The 23427-nt window shown below is 38.0% G+C and overlaps 2 protein-coding genes across 2 annotated transcripts; both read right to left on the reverse strand.

The window, feature by feature from the left end:
* Positions 1–22: 22 nt before the first annotated feature.
* Positions 23–6831, reverse strand: CLXN (calaxin). The gene is made up of 6 exons (XM_082752843.1): positions 6768–6831; positions 6359–6514; positions 4804–4908; positions 3198–3349; positions 1469–1573; positions 23–152 (listed from the first exon to the last, which is right to left on the reverse strand). The coding sequence occupies exons 1-6, from the start codon at positions 6823–6825 to the stop codon at positions 102–104; spliced, it is 627 nt and encodes a 208-aa protein (XP_082608969.1). The 5' UTR covers positions 6826–6831; the 3' UTR covers positions 23–101.
* A 2946-nt stretch (positions 6832–9777) lies between these two features.
* On the reverse strand, positions 9778–23348 carry FAM133B (family with sequence similarity 133 member B). The gene is made up of 11 exons (XM_082753885.1): positions 23172–23348; positions 20136–20233; positions 19357–19435; positions 16377–16451; positions 16177–16209; positions 15615–15683; positions 14064–14159; positions 13404–13451; positions 11551–11646; positions 10756–10803; positions 9778–9891 (listed from the first exon to the last, which is right to left on the reverse strand). Exons 1-11 carry the CDS (start codon positions 23193–23195, stop codon positions 9805–9807), a joined length of 753 nt encoding a protein of 250 aa, XP_082610011.1. The 5' UTR covers positions 23196–23348; the 3' UTR covers positions 9778–9804.
* Positions 23349–23427: the final 79 nt, after the last annotated feature.

Raw genomic sequence — 23427 nt, forward strand, 5'->3', positions numbered from 1 at the left:
TTTTTTACAATAAAGCAATATTGAAACCACTAGTTTTGCGTTGTTTTTATTTTTACTATACTGTGAAGAAGAGAATTCTTGTAACACTATTCCACGTGGTGTTACAGTTTACGATTTCCCTTGAAGGTTTTCTTTTCAAATGCCAAGCTGCCCTGTTATTTTTTTTTAATTAAAAAAGAGAATAAAAGAAATGTTTTCAGTTGATTAAAATTTCAAGCTTTCGTCATGTAATGCTTCTTTTCATTGGTTTGGGGGTATGTAAGAATACATAAATTGTCTTTTTATCTACAAAACTAGAGACCTAGTAAAAAGGCAACAGTTGGGTAGGGTGTAGAGCAGAAGATGCAAAGAGTGGAAGCAAGAATCAGGCTCAGTCTTCCACCTGTTGTCACGACTGGCCTGAACTTAATACCTGGTTTATCACCAACTTTGACAAAAAGTAAGTTATTTTTCTGTTCTAATTAGTGAACGTAAATTTGATTCAGAAGCTGTTTCTAAAGCTTCTCATTGGTGTAAAAAAGAAATCAAAGTACTGACTCTGGGTCACTAAAACTTGCCTGCCAGAAGGAATCTGGCACTTTGAACACAGCTGCTTTGCAGGTGACCTGAGATAACTCAGCATGCAGTCAGGGCTATGAGATGCCTTCCTCCTGTCCGGCCTAGCTGGTAGGTGAGCTGGCAGGAAAGGAAAACACAGGTTTCCAGCAGATAAAAGCTTGCCTTGTTTTCAACAGTTTCACAGAACTTTTCTGTTTCTGTGAATTATTGCACGTATTTCAAAATCCTGTTTTCCATCTCTATGACTGTTGGTATTTAAAAATGTAATGCAGTTAAATAGGGTAATGATAGATAAGTGAAAAAAATACTTCTATAGATTAGAAATGGTCTCATCAGTTTGACTTACTGAGTAAATAAGCATGTCCTAAATTACCATCTTATGGGGGGAAAAAAATCCTTAAATTGAAATAGATATATTGCTATATTTCATCCACTGCTGCAGTCTGAGATGACACCCCCAAGACACTTTTTTTCAAAAAGCTACCAGTCTCTCCCAAAACATTGATGGCAGTGGTGCCAGTAGCGCTGAAGAAAGAAAAATGAAACCTGCTTTCCTGAAGAGGTTTCAGATAAACTCTTCCAAGAGAATAGTCTCATTTTCTTAGCCTGGGAGGATGCTTACTGAGAATCACTCATTATGTTGCTGTCCCAGAAGACACAAGTGTCAAGTAACAGTGTGTGTTTTTTACATTCTCTGGTGCCAAAGTTTTACTGTATCAGGAAACATCTGTCCTGTGAAAGGCAGATGTGAACTCAGCACATGTGCATCTCACAGCTGAAGCATTTATCAGCTGAATTCAGCAGACCTCATGTAATGACAGTGAATACCATGGTATGTACAGCTGCTTAATAGAGAAGTTATTTTTAACTTCTTTATTTTTACATATTTTTAAACCCAAGGCTGGCATACCTTTATGTCCGGCAGACATGGTCCAAAGGCTTCTAAGAGAAGATTATCATCTTTCACAGCTTTTTCAAAGTCCGCAAAAGAAAGCTTGCCATCATGATCATAGTCCTACAAAAGGAGAACTCTTTAGCAAAGGATGATTACTTGTAGTAATTTTCTTTTTGTTTAACTAATGTTTTATTCAAATGGATTATTTTTTTTTTCGAGTATATGCAAAAATTGATGTCCCACTGGGACATCAATCTCTGCTCAGACAAGATCTGTGTAATTAGCCTCTACCTAAGCCATAAAAGATGGAGCAAGCTCAACCATCTCTTATGGCTTTGCTAACAGAATTCCAGAGAAGGCAAAACTTCCAACACGGGAAGAGCTTGAACTGAGAATCTCACAGACAAATCTCAACCACAGATGCACTGGGATAAATAAAAGTAGGACACTTAAAAAGAGGTAACAGGAGGATAAAATGTTCTGAACAGGACAGCCTGCCTCTGTCTGCTTAAAAGAAATGGAGAATTGCTTGAGTATGCTCTACATTTCTACCATGAGCATGTCCTCTACAAATACCTTTAAGTATGAAAATCTATCACGGGACTGAATATATCCTTAATCACAATGCAGTTGTACCTACAGGCACTGGTCAATGAGCAGTTTTTTGTTCTTTGAGTGATGGATTCCACAAATGCCTTTCTTGTTATTTAATAATTAATTGTGTAGTTATTTGAGGTAGGCAGTAATATCCTACTAAGGTAACTGCCTAGCAGCCAAATCAGATCTGGACCTTCCAACATGTATCGGAGCTTTCTGAAGTTCTCATGGAAAAGATGAAATAGGATTATGGACATGATTAGTTTATGGTATTTTCCTACATGTATGAATATTTCATTAGGTCTAGAGGGTATTGCTTGGGCTTGGACTTCTTGTAATCTACTTACCAACTACCCAGAATGTAGTGACATTCATTTTGGATGCAACCTGTAGGAAGCTGAGCATGTAGGTGCTCCAAAGATGAGTAATTGCTGTCATCTCGTATTCTGCATGAGACAGACTCAGCACTGTCAAGAACTAAAGCTAAGAGGGACCTTTCAGCTGAGGCTGTCCAACAGGGGTGAGTGTGAGAAATGAAAAAATGGGGTTAAATAAAAGGATTTGGGATTGGAGATCTGGTTTTAAGCAAGATGTTTTGAACAACACCATTGGAGGGGAAGTTTTATTCTTTGTTTTGAAGAAAATGGTGAAATAGCCTCTGGCTGATTCAGATATCCTAGAGTAATCACAGGAAGACAGGTGCTATATGAATAACCCTTGACGTTACAATTGTAATAGAGTATATCAACTGAGCACAGACATTACATGCTCAATTGATAAAATACAAATGTAATTAATAATAATGTTACTAGAGATGCCTAATGCAGGAATAAATACAGATTATGCTTCTGAATTTTCTGTTTTTGATTGGGCTTTTCTTTTGACCATGCACATGTGCATGTGCAGTTACAAGTGCAAGTTTTTACATATCATTTATAATATGTTCACATAATAAATTAATAGTTTTGTGTGAGGACACTGGACTGGAACTCATTAGATTTGGATTATAATTCTAGCCTTCCTTACTAGACTTGTTTATCATAAGTACGTAATTTACTCCATGGCTCAGAATCCCACTGTAAAGCAGATAGGTCTTAAGGTCTGAATGCTTGAAGATGCTCAAGTATCACAATGAGAAAGTACTTGCCATTTTCTTCAGTGCTATGTCTACCAAGTCCTTAATTCCCTCATCAGGATCTTCTTCTGATGGCTGCTTGAGTAGGCTGTTTTTCAGCATCTGAAACATCTCCTCTCTTGAAATGTATCCGTCACCATTCAGGTCATAAACCTCAAAACAGTCTTTTCAAAAGATAAACCAATTTAAAGATCTTACAAACTATATCACACATCATTAAAGCTGTTGTCTAAAGACAGAAAAAAATGAACTGTATGTTGTACAGCATATATGTTGAGCATATATTATTTCTATATGAAATGTATGTATCACATGTGATACTGGTCTATTACTGCCTACTTACCCATTATAGTTAAAATCTATTTCTGCTCAGATATATAATAAATAACCTTCAGTTTGTAGAAACCGTACTAACTTACAGATCTCAACTTCTCTAAGAGTAGTTTTTTAGAATATAAATGAGGTTTTGGTTTAGAAGCCTATCTTCCAGTGTATCCTAGTTATTTCAGAAACTGGTTTGGAAAAGTAGAGGAAAAAAATGAGTTGTACAGGCATGGAAAAAACAACTGAAGCATCTCTAAATGCAAAGAGAAAATCTCTACAACGGAATATTTCCTGTATGAGTATCTGCCTAATTTCTATTTTAATTGCTTCTGCCTCCCTGAAATCAGAAATCTAGGACCATAACAAATTTTACTATCCTTCACAAAACTTATTTAAAAAACAAACAAAAGTTTTTCAGTTTTGAGACACAGATTATTATTTTTTTTTCCAGGCAAAGACTTTGTCTAAGGACAAAAATTGTACTGGCATACACTTAGGACAAACAACACTGTGTACCACCACATGGCAGTGTATCCTAGAGTGCTTACAACAAGGCTGCATATTTTATAGCCTGTGGTTGTTCCTAGCGGGGTGACATCCCAGGCCACCTTCCAAAGCAATGCCTTATGATGACATTATCATAAGGCTGATGCTGCAGCCAGGGAACTATGGAAATAAATGCTGTCATCTTTTTTCTATTATACTTCCCTCCCACCTCCAGTCCTTTTTTTTTTTTTTTTTTTTAAATCTTAAAAGTCTAGGGTTCTTGCATTTTTTTCCCTCTATCTTCTTTCTCCATCATTACTCTGGAAGTCCTCAAGACCATCTTGCAAACAGATTCACAGTTTTTCCATCTCTGCTTCCAAGCTGAAGAACTGCTAGAATTAATCCAACTGCTGCTGTGCCCCCCATTGGGCAAGTAAATGAATGCTGGCACAGATCTCAGCTGGCCTGAGGAGACTGTTACTCAGCCAACACCACCCTCGTCCTACATCTGTTTACTTCTGATTTTGTGTGTGAATACAAAAATATATATTCTCTCAAAACTATATAATAGAACAAGCTTTTCTTTGTCAGCAACAAAATAAGGTTGCTGTTTACACAGAATAATCTCTGTCTCAGAGAAACTATTTCAGAACTCAGTTTTTATTGAGCTTGACAGAAGAAAACTCAAAACTCTTCAATTACTAAATTCTTTTTGAGTAGCTAACAAATTATAGTGGAAGTGATGTATAATTTAATAGTCATAAATTCTATGATAACTACTAAATATTATCACGCAGATAAACCTTACATTTAATCCTTTCTTCCAATGTCCCCCGAAGAAATACTGATAAGCCTTCCACCCATTCCTCCACACTGATGCAGCTATCATTGTCTCTATCGAAAGTGCGGAACACTGGGAAGTGTATTAGATACATTTTAAATTTATAATAATAGGAAAATACAAAGAAAGAAAAAAAAACAAACAACTTAAATTCAGTTAAAATATATAAAAACTTTTTTTTTTTTAAATGGTTTTCTGCTTTCAGCAAGGTACAAATACCCTTCTCAAATCTTTCTAAGCCATAACAATAAAGAGGATTTCACCACTCTGTCTACTGATTTTTCACTCCAGAATCCTGCTGGGATAATGTATTTTCTTTGATCTGTTACTTTGCAGACTTTAATAACTACAGGAAGCATGCTTCCATGCAGACAAAACCCAAATAAACCAATATGCCTTACATTAAGGCTTATTTGCATACAGAGGATTAATTACTCCTTTACATGGAGAGCCAACAGAACTGGAAAAAAAAGCCTTCCTTTTGCAAACTGAAATCAACCCCTTGTAAGCATTAAAATATTAAGAATGTGTCCCTGTAGTGCATTTTCCAAGAAACATGATTTTTTGCATAAAATGGTGCTTTCATTTAAACACTCCCCTGTTAAAGAGCTGGAAAAAGTTGAACCAAGGGGTCTCTTTTGGAGACCTGAGATCAAAAAGAATGACAGTCTCATGCCTTCTTCACATCTTCTTCTGGACACCTATACATCAGAGATCATTCATCAACTGCAAATAAGGCCCTCATTTCATTAATCTCTGTGTTTTCAAGTATTTATCACTCTCATTGCCCTCTACTGCCTGACTAGTATCTCCAGCGTTGTTCAGAGCACCTCCATTTCAGAAGTTATCCACTCTAGCGGAGTACTTTTCTGGGACTTCAATTCTAAGACAGAGCCATCCATCCACCAGCTGCAATGACTAACTCCTTGGTGGATCACAGCAGGAAAGAGGAGAATGACACCACGCTGCCCTCTTCTGTCATGACACTAATGGTGACTGGGCTATAAGCATCCAAATGCTAGCACCCCAGCTGCCTTTCTGGCAGATCTCCCTTGTACAAGAAAGAGCGTGAGCTATCCTAAACCACAGGAAAACTACTCTATGTACAGAAATAAAGGTACACTTTACTCAGCAGCACTTGTACATGGCTCTTCATGGGTGTGATAGCACTATTTTGTCCAGGCATGCTCATTTGGTCTACCGTGTACTTTTTTCCCTTCTGTATGGGTTCTTCAGACCTTCTATCTCCCTGCTAACTAAACTCACACTGGGCAACTACTTGGAACTATTGTGGCAACAGCCCACATAAAACTTTTCTGTTGTCAACTTTGACAGTGATCAGTGGTGTTTTCTTGGCTATAGGGATCCGCTATTCTTGTAGGAATCAAAAACCAGATGGGAATTAGTTTAATATAACCTGCAAAGTCTTCAAGGGCACTGTTTTAGAGATCACTATTCAAAAACAGCTGCCCAAGGACTAAAAATGAAAGTTTTACAACCTTTTTGAGCCTACTGATCTCACCTCTGTCCATAACCATGTCATCCGTCATGCCGAACGTCCTGTGCAGGGTATCCCTGAACATGTTGCGATCGAAGCCGACTGCACCAAACCGGTCGCTGGACGTGGTCACCAACGTGTCGAAGAGCTTGATGAGGCGTTCCACCTCACTTTTATTAACTGCCGAGCCGAAACAAGAAAGCACATTTTATACCCTAAGCTGTTAAACGGCGGCGTGTCCAGGAAAGCCACAGCTCCCAGCCACCTCAGGCATCCACGGGGTGCTGGCGATGCTCAAACCGCCCCCAACCCGCCATTTGCTGCTCCTAAGGGATGGGAGCGCATAAAGTCACCAAGCGACCCTCGGGGGACTAGAAGCTAATGGGGGACAACTGGGGGGCTGCCGAGGGGCAGCAAACGCCCCGACACTCACAGTGCCTGGCCGAGCGGCTCAGCGCCTCCACCTGCTGCTGCAGCCGCTTGGCGCTCATGGCGGCGGGCGCTCCCCTGGCAACGCGGGCGGGGCGGCCCTCGGCCCGACATGGCGGAGGGCTGGGCTTCGGCGCACGGCTGCGGGACCGCCTCAGCGCCTGTCTCCGCAGGGCAGGGCGGCGAGGAAGGCTGGCAGCGCTGCCTCCAGCCGGCCAGGGTCGGCAGGGCCCGCGGGCGTCCAGCCCTCAGCACCGTAACCGCAGGGTCGGGGGCGCTGACAGGAGAAGGGGGGCGGCAGGAGGTGGCCGCGTTCCTCTCATCGCCTCCAGCCACCAGCCCCGCAGCGATGGTGTGGGTCAAGAGACACCAAAACGAAGCAGCTATCGACTTTCAGAATACGTGTGTTTTAATACTTCAAATATTTTAATACTGCACACTGGTATCATAGCCTGGGCTGCCTTCTCATAAAGCCGCACCTGCTGACCCCTTTCAATACAGGGCAACCTCCCCCCCCCATATTTTTCCCCACGGCTCAAACTTAAAATATTCATCCAGGTTGGCTGGTGCCATGCCATTTAAGCGTCATTTCTCTGCTCTCTACTGAAAAGGTTTAGATTTCAGGCCATGCCGAATGCTGGCCCATTCCGAGTCTCCCTCCTCAACATCCCCACCGCACCAGTACAGGTCTCTTTCCACAGCACTGTTGACTACAAGTTAAATGGAGAACTAACAAATGAAGTGCTCTGCCTCCGCTAGAAACCAACATTACCTTCTCAGATATATTCACTGTATACAAATCAAGAAAGCTGAGATGTTGCGACCAGACTTTACTCTTCCTTCAAGAAAAAAAGATGCAAGAGCAGTCTCAATGTGGTTGTCTAATGTATTGAAAACTGAAACATTTCACTGTGGACATGAAAGCAGCTTTGCTGTGAACCGACAAAGCCTGTAGCTCCATAAGTAACTACACCACTACCAAAGCTTTGCAACGCTATTTGAAGCACACAGTTGACAAGAACAAGTAGTTATATTCAGACAATTAAAATGACATAGCGGCATATGTATTTGGAAGACTGGGGCCCTCATTCCCATTTTTTATTTCTTTCTGTTGCAGGTAGTTGCGTAAAAGTCAAAAAAGGTATCACGCAGAGCAGAGCATTTATGATATGGTTCATTACAAGTTCTTTTACCAAAACTGCAATGTCACAACTTAAAACAAAAACAAAACAAAAACTGCAAACCAACCCCCTATTATTCACTGCCTTTATTTTATCCTCACTGTCAAAACAGGGTCTAGAATCAGTAGCATCAAACCCAGCAGTATAAAATACTTGATCAAAATATTTAGCATATTTTAGAAGGACACTGCTGCAATTCAAGACTTGTATTTTTCCAAGAACTTACTAGAAAAGTCAATTTCACTGTTGAATGTCAATGCTAAATCATCTTTCTCCCCCAGTTTTTAGTTACAATTTGCAGACTAATTATCCATTAACAAAGGTCTTAAAATTCTTGGCAATAAAATATTTGAAATGTTGTATGTAACAGAGATAAGTTAGAAGTTAGCACCTGTGCAGTGGACCATTAAAATAATCTCTAGTTGACCATTCAGGATAGGTGGGCAGTTGTTAAAGACTAAGAAAAGCAGGCCCAGCAATGGGTACTTGTGGAAGCTAATAATGAGAATTTCATGTAAAAACTAAAATCAAATGGTTGCTTGTGTTTTCATGCGTGCACATTTAATTTATAAAAGCGTGTTTTCAATTTCTAAAGCAACTAATTTAAAGTAAAACAGCTTTATGATTTAGGTCAACATTCTGTAGCCCTCAAGTACAAAAATATAAATACAAACTGTTTAAACAGTATCTTTAATGAGATTCTGGCAGTATTTTTTTGTTTTTAATCTTAACAAGATGCATCACATAACAGGTCTGCCACTGAACTTGCTTAGAGTAAAATCAGCTTCAATATGAAGCTGTTATGGTATCAAAACCCTGCTTTTTACATGCTAAATATCTTCAGCAAGTGTGCACTTAAACACAGCAATGAACTTAACTATAACTAAATACATACATGAAACTCTGCTTGTGGAACATAATTCATAAACTGGTTACAACAAATGATTACCTGCATTTTCATTAATTTAAAAAAAGGGTACAAATCATGCAAAACAACTCTAAAGATAATGCAAAGGAAAAAAGCTACCAGTGTTTGCAAGAAGTGTTCAACTAAACCAAAACTGTATTAAACGAAATATGCATATTTACTAGCACAGAACAATCGCTATTGCAAAGAAGCAGAGGTAAAGTCTTCTGGCTTTGAATGTCAGTTATACTGCAAAATGTCATTGCTCTTGCTTAATGCAGAAGCACATGCTTAGAAGCCCAGAACTGCTGACAATAGTTCTGCTCTCCCTAGGATCAGAGATGCTGCATGGATTTAAAATAGCAGAGATTTGCAAGGATCAAAGGCAAAGGCACCCTATTCAGTTAGCCAAAACGGTAGCATTCCCTTTCTCAAAAGCATAAAGATGGTAATGGGGCAGATGATAAACATTACTACAAAGGCAGCATTTTAAATGTTATCATTAATTTTCCATTTTGTAAATGCCACTCGCAGACACCAGCTTGTAATTGTTTATGTATAATATAAACCTACAAGATGAACTTGGGATTTTATTTGTCCTGATTTACAAATAAAGACTATTACTAATGCTTTAAAACACTACTTTCAGTATCTAAAAAAAGTTTAACTCTTATTTTCCAATATTTTACATCTCAGCTGGACTACCACCTCATATTGTTTCAAATATCTAATACTGCTTATTGGGATTTTATAAAAGTTGTACCTCATGTATTAAGCAGCAGGCAATAACAATGGTCTTTCCCAGCACAGCTGCATGTGGCTGGCTACTGAAAGATTAGGAATATTTCTAGAACACAGGAAAACTCATGCAGTTTGGTAAAGTTTGTCGTCATTTCACAGTTTAAGTTTCCTTTAGTCATTGCACTTCTGTTGATAGTCTTGCTTTTTAAATACTATTCTGAATCTGAATTTGAACCAGCAACCTTCTTTTTCTTCTTTTTACCATGCTTCTTGTGCTTCTTTCTCTTTTTTGCTTTGTCCTAAAAAATAAAATGGAAGTTATGAGAAAATCACCATCTATTAAATTCCACTAATGAAAAATGACAGTACAGAAAGCACAGTTCTACAAAGACATTTCAAAAGATGTTTCTGTAAGAACCTATGACATTTCAGAAGAGATTTATATAAAAGGCTATTAAGAAACCATGAAAAGAAAGTTCATATTTTATCCAATAATTTGTACTATTATGAGCAGTTTTCAATTTATCTCCATCATGGTCTGGCTATTTCACACCTCTCAGCACCATCACTATTGTATTTCCTCAACTTTTAAATGATTTTTCAATGCTTCATAGATTTCTGAGAGAATAAAGTGTTTGACATCTTATATATGTGAGAATAACTAGGATGATTACAGATTTATAAGAAGTTGTAATATTTACAGTGTAGTAAATATTAGTATTATGATGATGCAGAGATTGGGTCCTGAGGCTCATTTCATGGCCTGGCAGAAGAAGTTTACCGAGGAATAAATCCTACACAATACTCTGACAAAGGAACAGCCTTGATGTCTACATGGCAAACTGCCACACCACCTCTTATTGTACAGAAATTAGTGTTTCTTTTAGTTTGGTACAGAGTAAAACATATTTTGACTTAATGCAATAAAACTTAAATAAATCTCAATTCACACATATCTAAAAATGTAAAATAGTCACAATTTTTTCCCCTAACTACACAGCTGAAAAAGTGACTTCAGCAGATAAAGAGAGAAATGATGAATTTAGATTCACATGACTTTTTCTATAAAACATTTGTGTTACTGAAAAATGTGAAATTGTAAATTAACCAAGTACAGAATATTTATATCCTAAAACCACACTATGAGTAGGAAGGATACTTGCTGTTGCTTTCTCTTTTTCCTCATTGCTTTTCTTCTTTTTTGCTTGCACCTAAAAAAAATAAAATTGAATGTAATGGGATAATAGCTTTGGAAGTGCCATTTTATATGAAAGTTTGAGCTTTTGTTGCATATAAATGAGTGATGGCACAACAGTGACAGAACATGATGAACAGTAACCACTGAAGAAACAGTGACTGTTAGATTCTGGAATAAGCATAAAAATCTGATGTGGGAACATTCTGCTATTAAAATACAGCAGAACAAGAAGCCAGCAAAGATGTACAGGTAAAAATATGAAGCTAAAAACTTGGTAGAAATTCTTAATGAAAAAAACATCACATTGGAACCTTTTCAAATTTTGTAATTCTACAGGAATTCAAATCCTGAAATACAAATCCTGTATACACAAGGTTGAGAGTACAATTATTATGTCCAACATTTTTTTAATTCAATGGAAAAGGCAGCAATCTTGGAATTTTTCTTGGCTGTACTCTAATATTAGACAGAAATCTTCTGAAGCATATCCCACTGCTTAGACTCAATTTATTAAATTCTAAAGTATCCATGACAACTTGCAAAGTTTCAAGAAAATTAATTCAGAATAACCTGTAGGTGGTCGGAGTTGCACTAAACAGATCTTAACTGTAAGTTTTTATATAGAGAAAAATATAACTTTGAACATGCTGCACTCTTAAAGTCAACTGTACTGAGCAGAACAGTTTTAATAATATATTAAATCTAAGCTATTTATTTACTCATGTGTATCAGTAAGCTGAAAATCAGCTTTCATACTGACCTCCTCTGTCTGATCTGATTCTGATAAGGATTCTGATGATAAAGGTCCGTCACCACGATCTGCCTTCTTCCTTTTTCTGTGGTGATTTTTGCCATCCTATATAAAGTATTGGTGAGTAAAGTTAAGCCCTTCAGATTTCATGAAACTTCCCCTTAGAATTCTATTGAAATAGTATTTCTAAGTTATAAAATATTTTCAAATGCTGTATGCATTAAACTAATTACTCATCATCAGCAAATTACCCTACTGTTAAAATGCTTTTAGTGGAAATAAAATCATTTTATGTGCATTGATTTCGTTACCAGAATAGAGCAACTTTTTAAGAGTGACAGAATAATAGCATACTATAGCATCTTATTTTAAATAAAGACATGTGAAAGAGCAAGCATTTTAAAATAAAACGTTTCACCATTTTAAAATAGTACTGAGTAAATTGAAGATGTCACAATATGTGCAAACACTGCAGCTTCAGAGTCTTGCTTGTTTGTTGATAAAAGAAGCTCCATCCTACCTGTGTCTAACCTGTCCCCACCAGCTATACCTTCAACACTCTATATAGGTAATTCCAGTATATTTAAAGAGCAGTCTTAAAAAAAAATATCAAGTGCTCATAATTTAGATGGTGCATGAGCTTACTCCAACAAACTGTTTTTTTTCTTCCCCTTTCTTAGACCAGCTTTGCTCTGGACCAGGCTACTTTCTCCCATTCCACTCATTGAAGCTACTTTCTTCCATTCCATTTCTAAAGCCAGAAACTGTAAAAATTCTTCTTAATCATCTTTTTCAATGGTGAAATCACACATCTCAACAATCCTATTTAGTATATTATAGGTACCATCATCCTTTCCTAAAAGTAGTTATGAAAAATACAGATAATGTAGCCCATCTGAGAGGGTGTCTTCAGATCAGGAAAATCTCTAGCCCCCCAAAGCATTCTACTTTCAGAAGAGGTGTGAAAGTAGCAATACGCCTTAACCAAGATTAAGGGGCTATAGTAAGGACTTGCTCTTTGAAGAGAAGATACTCAAAAGGGGTTGGTGGTGAAATAGAAGCAGAGAAAGGGGAAAAAAAACAACACATTTGCCTTGTGCAATGGAGATTTTATACATCAAACCCAATATGGTTGTGTGTAGCCGAGACCAACGTGGTAATATAAGTTACTGGAAAAAAAAGACTAGGATAGACACTGAAAGCTATTAGCTTACACATAGGAGTAATTAAAATTTCATTCAATGAGATTATTTGCATTCAACATAATTGAAGAAGGGAAGTCCTCGGATGTGTGTACAAAATGGGTGAGGTATGAGGAAGGAAGGTGTGATTTCATGCTCCAAGAACAGAAATAATAATTTTGCTTAAGCTAGTAAAAAATTCTCTATAATTTTTCAAAGCTGACATTAGAAGATATATAATTATGACTACATTTAGATAAAAATACCTTCTGCTTTTTGTTACTTAATTGGCAGTATCAAACCAGTATCCTACCAGGCATGCCATGGAAATATTGTATGCATTTTTAGCTCAACATGACTGTTAAAGATAAATCCCAAATACTAGAATGCCACAATCTACTACAGCAGATTAGGTACTTTCTTCATTTAGCTTCATGACAAAAACAGATCCAACAGTTTCCACTGACAGCAATTACTAAAACAGGAGTTGAACCCACCTAAAAGTCTATCTCAACTTTGGGGCACTGAATACCTTCTGATTATCTAGTTTTGGACAAGAGATTTCAATAGGCGTAAATTGGAGCATACAATTAAAAAAATTGGAAAGGGGAAAAAAAAGAGAAATCTATTATGTATGTAAAATGATGTTCCGATGCACATATTTCAAAAATAAAACTATACCTTCTCTTTTTCATGATCTTCCTTTGACCTCTTCTTTTTTGTGCTGTCCTAAGTAGAAAGAAAAACAATTACTGTCCACTAACACAGAAAAATGCTAAAAGAACAGACTGCCTGGTGTATCTTCTCCACTTTTTTGTTCATTCAGTAAGCCTGTGCTTGTACATTGGTCTACCTTCTTTCAAGTATAAAAAAACATTTAATTTAATTTAATATTAATATTTTATAACTACTACTCAGTCCACAGATACTTATTGGAAAGGCAGTATTCTGGCCCTGCAGTATCTGTATTTTCACAGATGGTGTTCAATTAAACAGCATATTGACAAGAACATCACAGAACATTTTAATTTTTTGAAGTGTTAATGTAGTATTAAAAGTAAATAGAGCAGCACAAAAGCTGCATATGTTTGAATTCAGAAAAATAGATAAAAATTGATGGTATAATGTTTATTTTCTAAAGATCAAATATTTTCTGCCAGACGTGGACAGTAGATAGATACATTCCTGATCACATCTGGAAGATACAAGCACAGCTCAGCTACAGTAAGAAAGCACAACTTTGAATACAGAAGATAAAAATTAGGAAATGCAAAAGTCAGAAACGTTTGTCTTTATAACACAGATCAGGAAAACTTCCTGAGAGTAACATGTGCTATTTACCTTGCTGTCTGACTCAGATTCAGAAGTTGAGCTTGTTGAAGATTTCCGTGAGGAGCGATACTTCTTTTTCCTTTTTTTCTTCCCTTGCTTCTTATCCTATCCACAAATATTTTAGGAAAAAAAAAAAAAAAAAGACAACCTTGAATTTATTTTCACTAGCTATTAAAGACTTACATTAAATGTAAAGAATAGGGAACACCAAATTCCTACATATTATCATGTTCTTTTGAGGAATAAAGTATGCTACCATTGATTCCTTTAGTGGAGGAAATTCATCACTCTTCTGTATTGAAAAAAGATTAAACTACTGTAAAATTCAGGTTCTCCAGATTCTGTTTATCATTTAGATGTGTTCTATAGATCCAGATTAGCTCTAACAAAGATTTTTTCTGAACTAGTAAAAATAGTATACTTGCACTGCTGTGATTAGATAGGGGTATTCTACTGAAAAAGGATACAATTCAGTGTTAACACAGGAACGGATCCAGATTACAAACCAGCCAGCCAGAATTTATACTGTTAATGAATAATTTCTTGAACAGATATGTAACGAAAATTGATATTATCGTATGTTCCAAATGCATCAAAACTGACTAGTTTTATGCAAGCCAAGCTATCCATCAATTGCTAAAGTATATTGCCAAAACCTGTGTTAAGTAAATCTCATGAAAAAGAGTGGGCTGGTATTTAATCCATTTTTTCATATGAAATATTCTTTGACATAAAAAATATATGCCACAGTGCAATTCATTTCCTAACGGTGTGATACATTACTTTTTTTTTTTTCTTTTTCTAGAAAGGATAGCCTGAAAGCCTCGTTCTGACTGCTGCCTAATCCCATGTTAGTCATTTTTTTTGTTTGCTTATTATCTGGTAATACTGGTTCACATACGTCAAAAAAGACTGCATAAGGAAGTTCTTTCAGCATCTGCAGCGTTTGCAATACTTTGCAAGCTTTCACAGAAAGAAGCCAACACTAACGTTCTATTTCTTGATCAAAGACCTTAGTTCTGTTAACAAATTTGATAATTCAGAACTGCTGACGCTGTACTAGGTCCAAACAGTATCTCCAGACAAGAAGTGTCTCTTCCAAAAAGTATGTAAAACTACCCAGTTTTAATCGACAGTGAATTCAGAGTATTGCTGTGCATTAGTCTGGTTTCCAATAAATAGTTTTGCAATAAATCTCAGGTTCAAAAGATAAAACAGATTAACACGTGCAGTCTACCAGTACTTACCTTCATTCTATAATGAACTACAGTATCACTGTTGTAAGTGTAACTACTGACCAAGTCAGTAAATAGTATGCAACAACAAATATTGGCCACCATTTCAGTGATCTGGCAAACTGTTTACTCATTTTCAGTCACATCTTCCATATTCAAAACAGAAATCCCACATACCTCCTCCACGAAAGATGGAGGAATTCTCTTAACAGCCAAGAAAAAACACAACTCCTCAATTAAACTCTTCAATTAACCCCCCAGCATGCTGAGAACAATAGTAATGCAAAATACAAAACATGTTAGATTCTGGTAATTTAGTTCTTACCTCATCTTCTGAATCAGATTCACTGCTGGAAGAATCAGAACTTGATGAAGAAGAGGAAGATGAAGACAACTTGACCAAACACAACAAAAAGTGAAGCTTGTGAGATGCAGCATTTTGTCCAGTAAGTAAGTAAAAGTCCATCCAAACACCTCTATAATCTCTTCATTTGCAAAGTATTATCAATAAAATTTTACTTCCAAGAACATGGTCTCATAGATTTTCTTAAACTGTAAAAAGTGACTTCTAATATTTTTCATGTGATAATGTATATTTGATGCATTCCCGCCCCACCCACATTTCTTTAACCAGAAATAAAGTTCTCCTTGAAGAATAGAATAGAATAGAATAGAATAGAATAGAATAGAATAGAATAGAATAGAATAGAATAGAATAGAATAGAATAGAATAGAATAGAATAATCTACCTCTCTTAAAGAAAAAAACAGGTGATTTAACATTCAAATTCAAAGTTAAAGCCATACCCCTCTTTCCAAGACAACTTAAGTGACAAATAGGAACAATCCCAAAGCAAAAAAGTTCAGAAAACTGAAAATTTTGCTCACCCTACTAGATTTCTTCTTTTCTTTTTTCTTTTTCTTAAAAATAGAAGAGAATGAATGTTATTTTGGCATCATATTCTTTTGTTGCACATTTAGGTTTATGTAATTTAATGCTGGCTTTTAAAAGCTATTTATGGCATTTTGCGTTGCCAGCACTGATGACAAAACCAGTTCCAAACTGTATTAAACTGAAAATAACTTACCTCCTTCTTTTTGGAGGAACTCTCATTTCCACCCAGTAATTTCTCCCTGTGTTTTTCCAGTTCTTTCTTCCAATTCTGAAAACAAACCCAAACAAAAACAGTGACATAGCCATTACTTCCAACAGCATTTTTCAAAAACCTTTTTCAAAATCCTTTTCTTTACCTGAAGTTATAGTTTCCATAAAACCCACAGAAAATAAACAACATATAGTATTAACCAAGGCTATGATGCATTTGATGCTACAAAAAATTAATATTCATCCAATTATCATCTTAGTTCTCACCTTTATGGTCAAGTTATTTGGGTTTAAGGTCATCAATTTTGCTACTTGTGGCTTTGTATCATAGTTCTTGTTAGAGCACTTCAGCAAGTGGGACAACCTACCAGAAATACGTGTGTTTTGTCTAAATTTTAAAATCAGTGGAAATAAAATTTCCAGAAAAATTCTGCTGGCCACTACTCAATGCATGGATGTCTCTATCTTGTGTCTGTTCTGGGCCTTGTCAGCTTCAACAATGATTAGAATATTGAATTCTAATGATTTGATTTATTTTAATGACTTGATTTGAGGTTTCCTTTGATTCCTTCTTTTCCACCCCTCACAAGCTCTCTAGATCTAGGTCTCTACCTGAAATCCCTCTTTTAAGAGCTCTGAAACATCTAACACCCCATCATATTAAGCCTGCTAGCTTCAATCTGCTATTCCTGCTTCCCGTGTCAGAGATGTGCTTTCTTTATTCTTATTATTCTGATTCTTCCTTTCCTTCCAATTAAACTGTACTGGTATTGTATTGGCAGAACAATGATAACCCACATTTTGTGAAGAAGGGAAAGAAATATTAGGAATTAAGTAGGATTATACACGTGCAATGCAATATGATACGCAGAACCCTGAGTCAGCATCCTGTGAATTAGCTAAACAGTGCTGTTGAAGGACGTGGCAGATTAGCCATTACAGTGCTGCATGTAACGTGTTGCCATGATCCAAGGCAGAATCTACAGGGTATTGCAGCAGGTTGGGTACTTTGATTTAACAGCTACCTGGAGCTACCTGAAGAATTTTTGACAACAGCCAGTGCTTTCTTAGGCAGTCATTCTCTCATAAGTATAAACTTATGCTTTTTAAGTTTTTAAGTATAAACTTGTGCTTTTTTTTTTTTTCTTTTTTTTTGAGGTACATAAAAGAACAACATCTGTCAGTAAATGGCACCTCATTCACAGACTTGTAACCTTTTCTGTTGTTGAGAGATTTGTGCTTAAGAGCTTTAGGAAGAACTCATGGCCACTTTGTGATTCCCTGCAACTCTTCCTACACTACTCTTCCCTACCCTTCCTGCCATGATGAAAGGCTGCTACCTTCTAACCATGCCACTGTCAATTATTTTATAATAAAGGAAAGGAAAAGGCAGGAAAAGGACATGATAAAACACTAAATCAAACTCAGCAAGCTAAAACTCACAAAGCACTAAACAAGTGATCTCTGAAAGTCATATTAACCATCTGACAGAGTATTTCTTGTATGAACATTTCTATGTTATCTATTGCGAATTTTGGGAGCTGGATACAGACCATGACCTCTGTATTGATCAGAAGGATTTATTCTAACATAATGATCAGGGTATGACAAGTGAAGCATCTTTCTTTACATGTATTAAATGACCTGTACACTTTCACCTTAAACACTGGTTAGCTGCAAAGGCGATTGTTCGTGAGTCTGTTGGTGTAGCTGATCCTGCTGACCCAGGAAATAAAGCAGGACAAGTCATCTTTGACAACACTTTGTGTCTAGCAAAACCAGATTGGAGGAAAACTCTAAATTTGAATTCTGATCTTGGCAAAGAAGAAAAGGCAGAAGTAAGTTTCAAAGTGTGTAGGCTTGACTGGGGGGAGAAAGACAAGAGGAAATGGCCTTAAGCTGCCGCAGAGGAGGTCTAAGTTGGATATCAGGAAAAATTTCTTCACTGAAAGGGTTGTTAAGTATTGGAACAGGCTGCCCCAGGAAGTAGTTGAGTCACAATCCCTAGAAGTCTTCAAGAAACATGCATATGTAGTGCTTAGTGGCATGGTTTAATGGTGGACTTGGCAGTGCTAGGTTAAAGGTTGGACCAGATGATCTGAGAGGTCTTTTCCAACCTGGATATTCTACGACCCTCCAAATATTGGCATAACTTAGGCAAAAAGGTGTAATAAGCACAAGTGTCATGCCCTTTCAGTAACAGAGGAGGAACACTATCTACTTCAACCAGAAACTCTCATGCATTGATGACGACTACTGCTCAAAGCTTATCCCAAAACAACAGAATTCAAGGGAAGAGAAGTGTTTAACTGATATATAACTAATTTCTTCTGACATATACAACAAGAGTTATACATGAAACCTTCTCACAGCATGCTGATCTCCAGTTGTATACTGAACACAAGTATGAGAATAGCTCCAAAGAAGGGAATCAGCACAGCATGTAATCAATTTAGGATGAGAAAGAAGTGTTATATAGGCCTATTTAGATATTCAAGGCCGTTCTTTGTGCCTTCTCCTGTATCAGTACCACATGTACACTCCTTGTTAAAGAAAGGAGGCTGTTTCCAGTAATACACCTCCTTCCAATATGTTTGGATTGTGTGACCTTAAACAACTGAAGATTAGCACAACAGACTTTAGTTTATCATACTAGGAAATGAACGAGTCTTACTTGCTAATGTAAACATACGTATTTGTCTGGCTATATTAAGATTTATAAAGTTCATATTTTCTTCAGAAGTATTTCTCAAAACTTCTTAAATAGTGTTTCTCTAAATCACAAGTAGCTCTTCCTTGGTTAAGGGGTAACCTTAATGTTTTATTTTGTTTGTGTTGAATATTCACTCATTACAAGGTTGTGTGAAGTGAAATGTTATGTGTACATGGTGGTGTTAATGATAAGGTAGGAAAACCAGCATGTAAGACGGATTGAATATTAACATCCTAACAACATTACCAACCTCGTTCATCTTTTCTTCAAACTCAGCCAAAGCCCTGGATCCTTTCTTTTTCTTTTCTAGTTGTTCTTTCACTTCTTCCCTACATAAAAAGGATAATAGATCAGAGTTGTTGTATTTTCACAATTAAAAATACCTTCTAAAGTATCTAACTTTTTGAAGTTTTTTTTTTTTGAAGTTTAGCTTTGGCTGAACTTCCAACAGAAAAAAGAATGAAAGCACCTTAGATGTTATGAGTATGGTAACCTAATGTTATAATTTCAGTACAGTAGCTAAATCCCTCTGAAGGATCTAAAGCTAACTTTGCAATTAGGTAAATTGTGCTCTAATTTATTGTGAGAGGAGGTAAAATGGACTGAATGTAAAACAAGTTGTTGATAATATCTTCAAGTAATTTTGTTGGGTATGGTAGACTACGTTCTAAGAATAAACTAGCAAAATCTTTTTCTGGAGATTAAGTTTTAAGATTGCCTACACCTGCAGGCTTTAGGGATTAGTATTTGTGAAAGAGGTAAGATAACCAACATTTTCCTCTCCTGAGAAACTGTAGCCAAAACATTTAAAGACAAATGAGAAATACATATTTCAAAATGAAATAATGTTTTTAAAAGAGGAGATGGAATACATATTTAGAAAAGAACATCTTGGCCAGAGCCAAGGAACCTTTCAAAATGTATTATTGTGTATTCTGGGGAGGAGGTAGGCTAACTATGTCATCTCAATAACAGAGAACAAATCTTGCACTCAGTAGGTCAAACAGGCAGACAAGTATTGACACTTACCATGTTGGTCTTGGCCTGTTCAAGTAGTCTTGTATTGTTGGTCCTGAATTTTGGGCAGGACCTCGTGCTCTGGCCATAGCTATGGGATTCATATAAGCCTTGAATATGAAACAAGAAGAAATACAAAATTCATCAGCTACACTGTTACCAAAATCTATCCTTGTCACTCTTCGCACAACCTTTTTCTCATTCGCTGAAAAACAATTCTGACCTGTTTCTAAAAATACAGTATTTAACTAAATCAGGCTGATTCAGCCTGACAGAAAAACCCTGGAAAGAGCTTTCAATTGGAGTTATGCTGTGATAGAATGATCTCATCCACCAAAAGAACATGTTCTTTACAGTAATTCCCCTCTCTGCGCAATGATTTTGCAAACTGAGTACAGCATAGAATATTTCAGCAATCATGATTTCTCAGGATATGGAAAGTGTGATTTTATTTCAGCCCTTACTCTCTGGGACAGCTGATACTTAGGCCTTTAAAGTTCTGCTCAAAATTGATGATAACAGATTCAATACATTCTGGATGAAATGATGACACCCCACAAGACCCTTGCTGTAACACCGAAACAAGTGGTGGTGGTGCTCAGCTACAATTATGCAAATATGAAACTTCTAAGACTGAGGAGTATTTCAACAACAAAAAATTATCAATTTTATGAGGTATTCCATCCTTCAGACCCACACATTCTCTCCACATTCACTCTTAAAACCTTATTTCTAAGTTCACCTGTTAAAATCCATACACCGTCTCAGCCATAAATGAAATAAATCTAAGCTAACTGACAATTACTCAATTTTTATTATGCTGAAAATATTTTGTTCGTGTGAAGTGAAAGTACCTATCTCCCCTTGTCTCCTGGGCTTTTATCACTGTGGCATCCCAGTGCTTCACAATTACTTTTGCAAAACCTAAGACGAACTGCCCTTACTGTCCACAGTTTGGAGATGATAAAAAAAAAAAAAAAATAGTCAAAATAACGACCAGCTTTAGTTGCTCAGTCTGAGACCCTTTCAAGCAGGCCCTGTTTTACTCAAGTTTGCAACTCTAAGGATGATATTTGCTGCCACTTCTTGGGGGGGATGATTTTTTTTTTTTTTTTTAAATTCACACAAAAAGTTTAACTAACATGGGCCAATAAATGCTAACATTTGCCCATTTAAATGGAGTTAATCTCAGCTCAGCACCTTCTTTTGCAGCCAGGTGGATGTGTGCACTCAAGTAGTTAGAGCACTTGAAGATGTGTATTCACATTTTTAACTCATGAGTTTTATTGTATCGCAAATCAATGAATGAGAAGAAATCTTGCACTTGAATTCAGCTTCTCCTGAGTTGAAAAGGAGTTCCTTTAGCTATGCAGGAAAGTGGTGTTTGAACACTGTTTTCATTAAACAACGATAATTTCAGTGCACTGGAAACAGTAGAAAAGAGGACAACTTTAATTCATGACTTGGCTTACTACAATGAGCAAACTGAGTCAACTCTGTTTGGGTACCATTCAGGAATTTGTATCTGAAAGCTCTAGCTTCTTACATAATTATTACTCCTAAAAAGATTTTCTTGCTGTTCTTAAATAAAAACTAGCTGGTTTCTTACCCGAACTAACCCGAAACGAAAACAAATCTCTCTACCTGCAGAAGAAGCTACAACTGCCAAATTCTGCTTTTCTACTTCCTCAAATTGATTCCTGATAGATAGCTAGCAAGCTTCCTCCATTCAGTGGCACTCTTTCTTTTCACTTTCCAGCAGCATAATGACTGAATACTGCTCTATATCCCACAATTTGGAAATGTACGCCTTAAAATGTTCCAATGAGTTCAAGCAAGTTTATTTATGAATAATTACTTTGCCAATAAACATTTCTTAGAAGTATTCACACTACCTTGCCAAACTGAATTTCACTAGCCAGAGAGTGTACAGAAATACACCCTCCACAAAGAAAAGAGCTTGTCTGCACATCCATTTTCTTCTTCTGGCAGTTTGCTCGAGCAGTTATTAAAAGATGTTTTATAGCTTTCGTGCTCATGAAAAGCACAGGGCACCTACAGTTGGCTGGGGCTCTATGGGCAAGCAATGCAATCTATTACTGCCTTGCAAGTATCCTGCAGATGGTGTAAAACAAAACAAAACAAAAAAACAACAACTTCTTTTTCTTCTCCAAAGGGTCAAAATGATTTGGGAAGGGCTGTGGGAATGAAGTTAACAGGTGGAAAGCTCTACAATCACACAAGAGAAGCAAGGGGCCCTATATCATAAGTTGCCTGTGCTACCAGCCGTCATGGTGCAATGAACCTTTATTATGCTTTATTATTTCGTAGGAACGTAGAGATTTGCTGGCATTGGTAGGTGCCTCCCCATTGTACCACTGAAAAAATTAAGAATAAATGGACACCCAAATACACCCCTAAGCATTCCAAGAGGGCAATGCGTTTCAGGCACAGGCCAGGCCTTGCAGCCTAACGCTGTCAGCCCTCCTCCCGTTATTTTGGCACCTCGGTACGGTAGCCAAAGGCCCCCCGTTAGCCACCTGGGGGTGTTCGTGCCCATCTCGTCTCTCCCTCGCTGCTCCAGCGAGGGGAGCAGACGCCTGCCTGCACAGAGCTGACGGCAAACTCGCAGCACGTACTAGAAACAAAGAAAAGGGGGGGGGGGGGAACAAAAGTCTCGCCACTTCTTTTTTTCACCATAAAACTCATTAATTGTACAGTCGGGCCTAAAGAAAAGGTGAGCCTAAGGTGCACGGCTCCCTGGTGGGAACAAGTTTTGAGGAGAGGGAGGGACGAGCGAGGCCGCGTTTCTACCGGGGCCAGGCCCGCGCCGCCACCGCCCGCCCACCCAGCTGACAACACGGCGGCCTGCGCCTCCCCCCCCCGGCCCGGGGGCGTCCTGGGGGCTCCCCGAGACCTTCCCGGCTCCCTGCGAGCCCTCGGAGGCCGCCGGTGCCTCCCCCCCCCGGAGCGGGCCCCGCCGCAGCGCTGCGGCCCCGCCCGAGCCCCGCGGCCCGCCGGCCGCTGCCCCCCGCGGCTCGCACTCACCACGCGGTTGTCCCGCTTCCCCATGGCGCCGCCGGCAGCCGCTCCGCTCAGTTCACCTCAGCTCAGCTCAGCCCCAAACCCCGAGCTCCGGGACCCTGCCCCGTGCCACGGAGGCCGCGCCGCAGCCGGCCCCGCTCGGCCCCAGCGCAGCCACCCAGCGCCGGGCGGCGGCGATGGCGGCGGCCGCGCAGCGCCCCCTGCCGGGCACGGGGCGATAACCGCGGGGGGGGGAGCGGGGATGGCGGCTCCCGCACCC

This window comes from Aythya marila (assembly GCF_965140915.1).
Source record: "Aythya marila genome assembly, chromosome: 2".
Classification (NCBI taxonomy): domain Eukaryota; kingdom Metazoa; phylum Chordata; class Aves; order Anseriformes; family Anatidae; genus Aythya; species Aythya marila.

Coding starts and splice junctions, on each gene's coding strand:
- CLXN (XM_082752843.1), bottom strand. CDS start 6,825: ATGAGCGCCAAGCGGCTGCAGCAGCAGGTGGAGGCGCTGAGCCGCTCG. Junction 4,909..6,358: donor TGACATGGTTATGGACAGAG/GTGAGATCAGTA, acceptor TACACTTCCCAG/TGTTCCGCACTTTCGATAGA. Junction 1,574..3,197: donor ACATAGCACTGAAGAAAATG/GCAAGTACTTTC, acceptor CTCCTTTTGTAG/GACTATGATCATGATGGCAA.
- FAM133B (XM_082753885.1), bottom strand. CDS start 23,195: ATGGGGAAGCGGGACAACCGCGTG. Junction 20,234..23,171: donor GGAAGCGGGACAACCGCGTG/GTGAGTGCGAGC, acceptor TTCATATTCAAG/GCTTATATGAATCCCATAGC. Junction 9,892..10,755: donor AGGAAAAAGAGAAAGCAACA/GCAAGTATCCTT, acceptor TTTATTTTTTAG/GACAAAGCAAAAAAGAGAAA.